This window comes from Cyprinus carpio, chromosome A23 (genome assembly GCF_018340385.1).
Source record: "Cyprinus carpio isolate SPL01 chromosome A23, ASM1834038v1, whole genome shotgun sequence".
NCBI classification, from domain to species: Eukaryota; Metazoa; Chordata; class Actinopteri; order Cypriniformes; family Cyprinidae; genus Cyprinus; species Cyprinus carpio.
The window spans coordinates 23,313,322-23,326,078 of NC_056594.1; the positions used below are offsets into that span (position 1 = coordinate 23,313,322).

General features: G+C 37.4%; 1 protein-coding gene across 1 annotated transcript in view; it reads left to right on the forward strand.

Annotated features, from left to right (window-relative positions):
* The window catches only part of LOC109048459 (cadherin-11-like), a 71,237-nt gene that overhangs the window by 51,518 nt on the left and 6,962 nt on the right, over positions 1-12,757 (forward strand). Inside the window, exons 7-12 of the mRNA XM_042713742.1 lie at positions 1,752-1,933; positions 5,691-5,947; positions 8,665-8,801; positions 9,443-9,564; positions 10,798-10,915; positions 12,089-12,415. Of these exons, the coding sequence (XP_042569676.1) occupies positions 1,752-1,933; positions 5,691-5,947; positions 8,665-8,801; positions 9,443-9,564; positions 10,798-10,915; positions 12,089-12,415 (1,143 nt within the window). The remainder of the gene's footprint in view (positions 1-1,751; positions 1,934-5,690; positions 5,948-8,664; positions 8,802-9,442; positions 9,565-10,797; positions 10,916-12,088; positions 12,416-12,757) is intronic.

Here is a 12,757-nt window from a genome sequence, read left to right on the forward strand (position 1 = left end):
ATCTATCTATCTATCTATCTATCTATCATCCATCCATCCATCCATCCATCTATCTATCCATCTATCTATCTATCTATCTATCTATCTATCTATCTATCTATCTATCTATCTATCTATCTGTCCTATCTCCGTCTATCCGTCCGTCCGTCCGTCTATCTATCTATCTATATCCATCCATCCATCCATCCATCCATCCATCTACATCTATCTATCTATCCGTCTGTCCGTCCATCCATCCATCCATCTATCCATCCATCAATCCATCCATCCATCTACAGTATCTATCTATCTATCTATCTATCTATCTATCTATCTATCTATCTATCTATCTATCTATCTATCTATCTATCTATCTATCTATCTATCTATCTATCTATCATCCATCCATCCATCCATCCATCCATCTACAGTATCTATCTATCTATCTATCTATCTATCTATCTATCTATCTATCTATCTATCTATCTATCTATCTATCTATCTATCTATCTATCTATCTCCGTCGTATCTATCTTTCTATCATCTATCATCCATCCATCCATCCATCCATCGACAGTATCTATCTGTCTGTCTGTCTGTCTGTCTGTCTGTCTGTCCGTCCATCTATCATCTTTCATTTCATTTATTCTTCTATTCCATCCATCCATCCATCCATCTATCTATCATCTATCTACATCTATCATCTATCTATCTATCTATCTATCTATCATCCATCCATCTAATGTATCTATCTATCTATCTATCTATCTATCTTTTTGTGTGTTTTTGTTTTTTCATTCTATTATTCTAGTGTGTTAGTGTTTTAGTTATTACGTCCCGTCTATCTATCTGTCTGTCTGTCTGTCAGTCTATCATTCATTCTTTCTTTTTCTGTTAGTCTCTATCTATATATCTCTCTGTCTGTCTGTCCATCCATCCGTCACTGTTAGTGGTTATTATATCACAAGTACTGTTACTCATAATTATCCAATAAAATAAATTGAATTAATCTAAACTACAGAACTAATTGAACTCAATAACTGATCTGTTTGTGCTACAAACATGAATGATTCCTCAAATCACATGCTTTGTTTAAGAACGGTATGCTGTTACTTTTGAAAGCATTCAAACGTGCCTTATGGATGATAAAAAGGATGAAAAAACAATCCTAGACTTACATTGTAGCAACACCTGAACTGTATTTATGGACCAGAATATCACTGTTTTGACTTGATCCATTAAGCAACCACCCAAAACGCCCTAGAAACTACATAAAAGTTAACTGAGAACCACTCAGAACTCTTTGGCAACACATTTGTTTCTGTTATTGTGATTGATCAGGGTATAAGATCTGATGCGTGTCTCTCGTGTGAGATGAGAAACACTTTTCATTCTCTTATGGAATGCAGTAGATTGCCTATGTTATTTGCTGTCTCTAATTAGGTTTAAACAGACTCAGGCAGGTTTTCTCTTTTTAGAGTTGTATTTTTGGCCCACGATTTAGCCGCTGCACACAAAGCCAGAAGAGTCAGTTATTAAACTGTCTAATAACAGCAGAAAAACGGTCTTTGAGAAGAAAAGGCAAGGCATGGCTTCCTTTGCAGTGTTTTTTATGAAACTCTAGTTTAGGATAGAGGTCAAACTGATTTGAAAAGGCCGTAGGGGGGTTTTACGGATGCAGTAATTTCATGTAATGAGATTAATGATGATGTTCTAATTTTATGTTATGGCTGTGGTTTTGCCTGATTATTTACCATCCCTGTTTCCTGCAGGTATGTGGTCATTTTCAGTCTCTGAATTGGCTGTCCCCGGGGTGGAGGTCGGTCGTCTCTCGGCAACAGATGCAGACCTGGGTGAAAACGCTCGGATGGACTTTATGATCATAGATGGAGAGGCTGGGGACACCTTCAACATAACTGGATTGAACCAAGAGGCTGTGATTTTGTTAAACAAGGTGGGAGTGAAGAAACGGAAATACCTACAGTAATGTTGTTTTCTTCCATACATTCCCAAATCAGAACCAAATCCAATTTTATGCTGTATCTGACTGTATCAAAACTGCTGTTTGTCTTAACAGTTAAAAAAACGCATAAGTAGTGAATGAGTGAGCGAGTTCAGACACAGCATATACTATATGAATATGCATATTATGAGCTAAGAAAATCGCAAACTTTCTCATTTTCCATCCTCTTTGTCTACACAGACATTATTTTACGTAGTTAGGCATCATACTGATGCTTACATTACCATGGCAACCAATGTAGCTGCCCTACATATGGATTACTTTGACTGTCAAAACGAATGAATTACATTTCATTACTTGCAAAATGACCCAAACCACCCAAAAACACTTGTGTGTGTTCACTCTTGTAGTTCGGTTCTCTTGGTAGTTTGACCAAAAAAGAAAACAATACATTTGCTCCTGGTTCACTGAGCGTTCACAATGGCATTTTTGAGAGTGAACCTAAAGGCAATGTGATACGTTCACAACCTGATTGGTCGGGTTGAATGACGTATATTTTGCAACAGAACTCACCGAACACCCTAAACAAAAGCTGTGTTTGACTTAAAGGGATACTCCACCCCAAAATGAAAATTTTGTCATTAATCACTTACCCGCGTGTCATTCCAAACCTGTAAAAGCTATGTTCGTCTTCGGAACACAATTTAAGATATTTTGGATGAAAACCAGGAGGCTTGTGACTGTCCCATAGACTGTCAAGTAAATACACTGTCAAGGCCTAGAAAAGTATGAAAACCATCATCCAAATAGTCCATCTGGCATCGGTGGTTCAACCGTAACGTTATGAAGCGACGAGAATACTTTTTGTATGAGAACAAAACAAAAATAACCACTTTATTCAACAAGTTGTCTCCTCTGTCTCTCCCCACATCACCTTAGCGCCATTTTGGAAAACACAGGATGAATGCAAACTGCGTACGCTTTTCTGTGTCAGCCGCGACACAAGGATGCGCTGTTTTCTTTCAAATCAAAGCGTAAATTCACGTAGAAAACGTACCCTTGTGGTTCGTTTGGAAGCGGACCGAGACCTATCTTTTTAGCCGTCTCGATCCGCTTGTTTAGTGCATACCAGGGTTTGGATGGCAGCGTTCACACTTTGGGTGTATTCACACCAGGAAAGTCTGCTAGTTCACTTGCTTTGGTCCGGACCAAATACAATGTTGATTTATTTTGTTTGGTGTGGTTCGCTTTCACACTGCCCTTTTTGCAATTGAACCAAAAATTGTAAACAAAACCACACATGTGCTAAAGGTCATCCATTCATTGGACAGAAATTCTTAAGTGTACAAGAGTTTATTTGGAAGCGGATTGAGACCACCACTTCAGCTGGGTCTTGGTGCGGTTGTTTGGTCCACACCTGAGTGCAATTGCTGTATTCACACCTGCCAAAAAATCTGAACCAAGGGGGAAATGAACTTGAGTTCGATTCAATCGAACCAAACAAGACAGGTGTGAATGCACCCTTACTCAAACTGCACTAACAGAGCAATCGCACCATGGTTCATTTTAATCGAACCAAACATGACAAGTGTGAACACACCCTTAGAACACCCTAATAACCACCTAATAATGGCCTAGCAACACTCTAGCAACAGCATAGCCATAAATGAAAAATGCTTAAAAACACCCTAGCAACCACTTAATAATGCCCTAGCAAACACTCAGAACATTGTAGTAACCTTATAGCAACACGCTGGAAACCACAAACCAGTGCACTGAAAACAACAACCCTAGTAACCACGTAGCAACATGCTAAAAAAAAAACACGCTTTAGAAGCTGCATGCCAACACCCTGGCAACCACCAACAATGCCTCATTGTGGTAATGACTTGCACTGGCAGGTATGACTCATTTCTCTTCAGAAAGTGAAACGCTTTGATTGTATTTACGTTGCATTTATTCTAAGTTGCGAGAGGGCAAAGTAAAAAGCAAAGCAATAATAAAGAAAGAAGTTACAGCAGAATGAATCACAAATGAGTTAAATTGACTCTGAGTTCAAATGTAAATGAGCATAGTCTGCAGCGCAAACGTCTGCCAGCTAACATGCATATTAGCGCCGGTGGAAAGAGAATTGAACCTGCAGCCCCCGGAGAGACCTCATCACAGCACACACAGGCAGCTGTTTATATAAATACAAGCTTTGCAGGGACTGAAAATGTGCATTTCATATAAAAGGACTTTGTGTGACGGTAAGTCACATGTAACTAATTGAAAAAGAGAAGAGATTCCACCTTTTAGCTGAATCAAAATAAGCAAACTGGAAAATGAATCTCAAGCTATTTTCTGCCCTGATAAGTGCTTATAAAGACAGACATGTATGTGCTTGTGTGTGTGTGTGTGTGTGTGTGTGTGTGTGTGTGTGTGTGTGTGTGTGAGTGAGAGATCTTTACCCATTCTCTGAGCTCAATACTTCAGTGACAGGTGTGTGTGTGTGTGCTAGCTAAAGACACAGCCAGAACAAACAGAACAAGGAGAGACACAGATAAAAAGGAAAACAGGAAAGAGAAGGTTGCGAGAAACAAGATGAGTCAGAGACACGGGGGGAGGAGGAGAAAAGAGTGAATACGAAAAGCAAATTAGACAGAGGAAGAGCGCGGAGAGACTAATGTGGCTGAGTAACAAGGGAGAGGAAGCGCGTGGAGATGTTGATTAACACAAGTGACAGCTTTTCATGAGTGTTAGCGGCTCCCAGCGCTGCTAATGCCCCTTGCTCCACTGCACACACACCACTACACACTGTTCTGCTGGCCTTTCAGTACATTATACACTTTTGATGCATTTTATTTTTCTCCTCAAGTCCACTTAGACTTTTAGTTATACTATCTATCTATCTATCTATCTATCTATCTATCTATCTATCTATCTATCTATCTATCTATCTATCTATCTATCATCTGTCTGTCTGTCTGTCTGTCTGTCTATGATGTTTTTACTGTTATTTAATGTTACAGTGCTATTTTCCACTTTCCCTTTGATCCTTTGGGCAAAAACTACACAAATCTGCAAATGCAGATGTGAATTCTCGGCCAGTGCATTGCAGGCACATATTTTGGAATGCAGCAACACACGAAATTGAGCTTCAGTAGCCAGAAGCATTCGATTCTGCACCTTTAAATTCTCTGTAAGCTATGTAAATATGGTTGGTCACATCATGTACTCATGTCGCTCCAGTTAACGCCTCGTTTAAAGTCAACATGACATCAAAATAGACCCCATTTACTTTCTTGACTGGCTCATAATGTTGTCCTGTTATTTTACATCGCTGGCATCTTCTGACACTTTAAATTGTGGACACCTGTGGTTCTCCAGTCTCATTTTGTCCAGCGTCAGAAGTGCATCCACAACCTCTAATACAGTTCTGAAGCGGTTATGGATGTTAATATAACCACATCCATGACTTCCTTCCATCTTAATACCAAGCAGAGCAAGCCCTGCAGTCGTTTAAGTTATGAAGCACTGAAACCCAGACACATTGCTTTTTTTGACTCCCTATATGGGTTTTTCTTTTTTGTAATGGAGGTGCAGAGATGAAAAAGGAGTGAACGTGGGAGTTTCAACATCTCACTGAAATGAAAAGATATTTTAGAGCGCCTTCCTGGTGCCAAAACACCCAAAAAAGAATGATGGTGTGTGTGAGTTTCAATAAATGAGTGTTTTATGAGGAAGTGTTTTTTATCTTGAACACCAGGCTGTGGACTACGAGAGGCGAAGCACCTACTCTCTCGCAGTCGAGGTGCAAAACCCAAATGTGGACTCACGATTCCTCAGACGAGGTCCTTTTAAGGACCGGGCAATGGTGCGTATCACGGTTCTGAACGCAGACGAGCCGCCGAAGTTCTCTCGTTCACGGTACCGGCTGGATGTGTCGGAAAACTGTCCTCCAGCATGTGTGGTGGGAAGAGTGGCCGCTGTGGACCCGGACACAGGCCTCAGTAACAACATCAAGTAAACACTAATTTTTTTTTCACCTTTTTACTTTGTTTGCTCTCAGTATGACTTGCTTTTAGTCACATATGCATGTAAATAGGTGAATCCCACAAGAACACATTGGTCACCCCAAAACCAATGCAAAAGTATTTTGCATACAGAAAATTAATACAATTATATTTATTTTTAGGAGTCACCTTATTTTGCATTGTGACATTTTCATGATAATTATGCATATTTCCCCCGAAGTCTTTGCCATAATGTATTTATAATTTATTTATTTATTTTTTTTCATAATTCTCCATGCTGATGCTCAGATCTAATTTCTGTAATACAGTGATTTTATATTCTTTTTGATTAAAATTTTGAGTGTTTCTTGAACTGCGGTTGCTTTTATGTGCCAGGGACTTTTGAAGGTCACATTAAAACAGAAACTTAAATTTTGGAAACTTTTTACCATGCTCTTACAATTTATTTGTGCTGTTTTTCAAAAAAAAATTTTTTAATTTATGTAACTTTTATTTACCCATGTTACCCACTTTTAATTTTAAACTTCAAAAATATGAAAATGAATGATTTAAAAATGAATTATTATTTTAAATCCAGATCTAAACAAAGAATCATGTCAATATTTTTCTATGAATATAAATTATGAATACCAAGCCATTAGTAAAGAGCTTGAGATAATATATTAAACATGACAAAGAAAAATATATTTTATAACAGAATATTTTAGTGTGCATTATTTCCAGTTAAGCTGTAACTTTGTCAAATTATGCAACCATAAAAGTGTAACAATAAGTGTAAAAATAATATATAATTGAATTTAAGTGTGGGATCAGTAAGATTTGTAAGTTTTTTTTTTTTTTTTTTTTTTTTTTAAGCTCATCAAGACTCCATTTGTTTGATCGAAAATACAGAAAAAAACTATATTGTGAAATATTATTACAATTTAAAATAACTGTTTTCTATTTTAATCTAACAGTATAAGTCTTTACTATCACCTTTTTATCAATTTAACACAACCTTGCTGAATAAAAATATTAAAGGCACAATATGTAATTTTTCCCGCTAGAGGGCGCGTATTCAAAACAAAACAAAGGCGTAGTTTGATGTCGCAGTGACTGAGTGTGGAATCATGGGAGTTGTGGTCTTCATTCTCAAAGCCAATCCAATCCGACGGGACTTGGCCAGAAATCATGCTCATGGATGAGCTAATGATTTATTAACGTAGTAGAGAAGCAGGGTGAGGCTGAAAGTCGTCGAAGCGAAAGAAGGCCGATGAACGAGCGTGACTCAAGGCTCGAAAGCAGTGGAGCTTTCCCTCTTTCCGGTCATGAGTATGTGTATAGCAGCACCGTTTAATCACACGACTAGATACATTAGAAAGTTCTGTTATAATGCTACTCTGTGCGGCCGTCACCGGTCTATTAAAACCAAGTGGCAACCTCCCGCTCTCTCTCGTGAGGCCAACACGGAAGTGACTTATAAACCGTAATTGTCAACTGTCACCACCATAGAGGATGGCTGCAAAAGGGAGTCAATCACTTAGACTCCCCGTGTTAAAATGCCAAATTTTACAGAAAAAAAAAAGTGTTTACAGCCTGTTCAAAAAATGATTTTTGTCGGCTATATAGCGCATTTTGCCCTTCATGACAACTGTGTGGGGGGGGGGGGGTGTTATCACGGATCTGTTTAAATTATATTAAGCCTTAAAGTCTATAATTAAAACGGCCACTTGAGTTACAGCGTCTTTTGCCACTGCTGTTTCCACCGTTTCGAGAAATACATAATTAAGGGTGTGGCCACTTGAGTGACAGGTGGATTGTCACTGCTATCACCACCATCGAGATAGGTGGGTTATGACGATGTTTATATGGTTATTATTTCTCTGGATTTAAACATTCTTCGAAACATTTGGGATAATGTAAGTACACAAGTCAGCAAAATATTTAACGCTGTTCTAGTGGTTTTTGGATATTTTAATAAAACAGTCTTGCATATTGTGCCTTTAATTAATAATAATTTAAAAAAAAAGTATTTCTATTTGGATAAATGCTGTTCTTTTCAACTTTTTATTCCTTAAAGAATCCTGAAAAAAAGTATCACAGCTACCAAAAAAAAAAATATTTAGCAGCACAACTGTTACCAACACTGGTAATAAATCAGCATATCAGAATGATATCTGAAGGAGCGTGTGACGCTGAAGACTGGTGTAATGATTATGTAATTTTAGATTTGAATCTGTGGAATAAATTATAAATTTCATTTTCATTTTAAAATATACTCTTATTTTAAATTGTAATAATATTTCACAATATTCTTGTTTTTCAGTTTTTTTTATCAAATAAATGCAGCCTTGATGAGCATAAGAAAAACCTATTAAAAAAAAAAAAAAAAAAAAACACATTAAAAATCTTACTGATCCCAAACTTTTGAACAGCAGTGTAGACCGACACACACAGATTTCTTTGATTTTGGTGTGAAATATCACCAGGATATGGTCTTGACATGTTTTTGTGAGTTTTACCCACACAGCACATACAGTTTTTACATTATTATTTAAAAAATAACTCATATTGCATCATGTTTCTGTCTGCCAAAGGAAGCATGTGGGCTGTTTTCACTAAACCTGCTCTGTTTCACTTGCTTAACTGTGTTATTGATGGACTGGCTGCTTTATATCTTCTAATCTGTCTGCCCTCCTCCTTTTATTCCTGTCCATTTCTTCTCAGGTACTCAATTGATCCCGAGTCAGACCCTGAGGCGCTGTTCCGTATCGCCTCTGACAATGGCCTCATCACCACTGCCTTGGAATTGGATCGGGAACAGGAGCAATGGCATAACATTACCGTCATCGCCACACAGAGAGGTACCAGCACTCCTCTGCTCTGCCGATCTTAAAGGGACATCACATCATCTCTGAGCATCTGACAATTTCACACAGGTAGCAGCATGTAATCGGCCCACAGGAAGGCTATTACTTCTGTGGCAGCCGTGGACATGAAAGCTCATGGCAGAGACACGCACGAACAGAAATGGAAGAGAAATTGAATGAAAACTCGAATTGCTTTTGAGTCTGGTCAACCCAAGCTCAAGGTCGCCCATTTGTGCTTCCCGTCGGCCCTCATAAAACACTATCTTGCATCCTCAGAAGTGACTCTGAGTCTTTAGTGGATTTGTTCAGCTCATATTTGGTAATTACTTTCATATTAGACACACGCTCTGAGTGCGATAAGTGTGCTCTGTTAGGCTTTATGTAATGTCATATTAAGAACATCAGATGACGTTCGGGCCACTTCTGGTTGTGATGCAACATTATGTCCCAAAAGAGCAAAGAGCGTATGGAGAACAGTAACAGGACAGATTGGAGTTAACTTCTGTTTCATGGTCAGTAAGATTTAGCTGACCTACTTGCAGTTTAAAAACTTTTGATTTCTAACTTACTTTGCTATATATATATATATATATATATATATATATCCCATCATGCTGTTCTTTTCTGTTTTTTAGACAGCCCCAACCAAGTCACCAGGGTAGCGGTTGCCATAGAGACACTGGACCTCAATGACAATGCCCCCGAGCTGGACCGACAGTACAACACGGCCGTGTGTGACTCCAGTGCTGCTGGACAGGTCAGTGATCTTTGACCCCTTGAAGGCTGCAATGGAATGAGTCTGTAAATGATGCAGTGTGGTCTGCTTTAAAAGATTATTGTGGCCAAGATGCATCCACAGTGGAAGATGGTGAAAGACAACCAAACAGAAAAGTAAAATAAAATATGTAAAAATAAATCAAATTAAATATAAAATAAAAAAGATAAAGACAGACAGACAGAAATCTCTGTACAAATGTCTAATATAAATGAATATCTGTGATGCTTGATTCTGACTATTCAATAGCAGCATGAAAATATTCAAATAAAATACAAAATATAAACTGAGAAATAAAATATATCAAATTCAATATTATATATAAAATAAAAATATCAAGAAAAATTTAAATAAACAGAAGTATACATCTTGAGTATTTGTAAATATTAAGTGTGTTATCTTTAGTTTGTATGTTTAACAACACCTCTTAACCACAGTAAAATTACTAATGCATGCCATCTCTTGTCATATTGGCAAATGCAATTTAATAAAAGACACCAGTGGAATAAATAATTCTTCTGGAATAAACAAATCTGAGATGCTTAATTCTGATTGATCAATAGCAGCATTCTGCAATAAAGTATTATTGAATAATTAATCGCTGATTTCCTACAATAGCTGTTGCATATTAAAATCATTTACTGTCACATCATGATTGCATGTCTTTTGAATATTTAAGGCATTACGGCAAGTAGCCATATAATAGCTAGAATTATGTGCAGTCAGCTGGATATTTTTGCAAAATAAATCCCATCACCTATTTTTGATTGTCATGCATGCCTACTGTGCTGGAGCAAGGAGATTCCAATAATAACAGAACTTTAATGAACAGAACACCAGGAAACCACATGTAGCACTGGGGTGAGATGAACAATTCCGGACAAGGGAAATTCAGAAACACAGGGTGGGGTCTGACACTGATCACGCTGTCAGGGTTTATTTTACAATAGTGACCAGCTGACCAATCAATAATAATACTTTCTGCATTTCTGAGGGAAAAGTGAACCGGCATGCACGGTAAAGAAATTTGTTTACCAAATGCATTTCAGAAAAGCACATTTCTATAAGCGATTGATACTGTTATTGACGCAGTGCACAGTGAGTCACCCCAAACATGATGTGGTATGTTCGACTGCTAATCCTTAGCTGTTCAGTGGCAAAAACAGACTTATTTGTGCAAATCACTGTATCAGTCTTTCTCCATTTGCATTTCAGGTGGTGCAGGTGATTCGAGCGATGGATAAAGACCAAAGCAGCCACAACTCTCCCATCCACTTCAGTATTCCCGCGGAGTCCAGCAGCGCTCTTAACTTCTCCATCAGAGAGCGGGGAGGTGCGCTCGCTTCTCTTGTCATCCATCCGTCTTTTCTTCCCCATCAGTTTTCCTCATCTTCCTCCCAGTCTCTGTCCAGACATATATCCTCCTTCATTACACTCATCCATTTATCTTTTTTGTCACATTCTACTCCAGTGAACACGGCAAACTCCATTCTCTGTGCTCCAACAATCCGTGCTTTCATTTCGCTCATTTGTCCTGTTCACCGCTTCAATCTGCTGATTTTTAATTTGCTTGAAGGAATGGCTCACCCCAAAATTAAAATTTATTCATCATTCATGTCTGGCTAAACCCATAAGCTGTTATTTTTGCCATGAAACACAAAAAGAGACATTAGAAAGTAGGGCTGCACGATTATGACAAAAATCATAATTGTTGATTGTTCCCTTGAAATTTTAATTGCGATTATTAATTATGATTATCACAATTTACATGATGTTTATACCATTGTTTGAAGCAACTACATGCCGTATTTTTATATAAAAATAAACAAGCAGAAAACACTCTTACTGAAAAACCTTTAGTGCTTTTCTATAGTATTAAGCCTCAAATGTCAAATAAACATTGGATAAGTGGACTTTGAACGATTAATTGCCTCTTTGAATGATTACATAATTGTGGCATCCATAATTGTAATCGCGATTAGAAATTCAAATAATTGTGCAGCCCTATTAGAAAGTCCTGAGTGAGGAATACATCTGTATTATAAATTATATAAAATGTAATGAGAATATATATATATACATATATATATATAACATTTTAATAAATTATAACTTAAATTTGTAATATAACATTTCTATGTATATTATTGTTAAATAAATATAAATAAAATGTTATATTTATTATATTTTATGTTTATTAAATGCTCTGATTCCTAGGAATATAACATCTATTTAAGAAAATATACTTCTTTTGAATTATTAAAAATAAGAAACATGTTACATATAGCAAATATATATATAAATTATATATATATATATATATATATATATAAATTTAAGATGTTTTATATATATATATATATATATATATATATATATACGATAATATATATATATTATATATATATATATATATATATTATTTATTTCATTTAAATAAAATATTTTCGTTCATAATGTGTCAAATGTCTGATGGCTCTTTGTTATTAATTTTTTTTGCTTCCAGACCACACAGCGAGTCTGGTGCTCTTGTCATCCCTGAAGGCTTTTCCTCGCTCTTCCTCTTTACCTACTCTAAAAATACCCATAATGCTTCATGACGGTGCGTCAGACCTCAGCAGCACAGGAACGATTACCGTTACGGTATGTCCGTGCCAAAATGGAGGCATGTGGGCAGAAGAACGAAAACAACAAACGGACGAGAAGGATAAAGTGTCTGTGCTGGATTGGGAGAGGCAGGTGGCGTGTTTGCCTTTACCATCAAACTCCCTGCTGCTGGGCTTCAGCTCGGCCGCTATGCTGGCCATCCTGGCCTGTGTGTCGACTCTTCTGGGTCAGTTCTGATTTTCAGTCCATGTCGTCAGGTTTTGCACCGCCTCTGTACCCGTCTGGTTTAATGATGTGTTGTTGCTACATCTGTCCATCACTCCCTGTCTTCATCCACCATTGCCTCCTGGCTTGTCTTGAAATTGCAGCTTTTCTTCCATATATGTATGTGTTTTTGTGGGTCGTTCAAACTTTCCGCCGACCTGCCTCGTTGTTTCTCCTCTGTTTGTCAGTTGGGTTTGCTAATGAACGTGTTTGGGTTTTATTTCTGCATTTCAAGTCACTCATAATAAACAGCATTTGATGAGTGCTGAGGGCATCATATGGCATTTTGAGATTGCGGAACAAC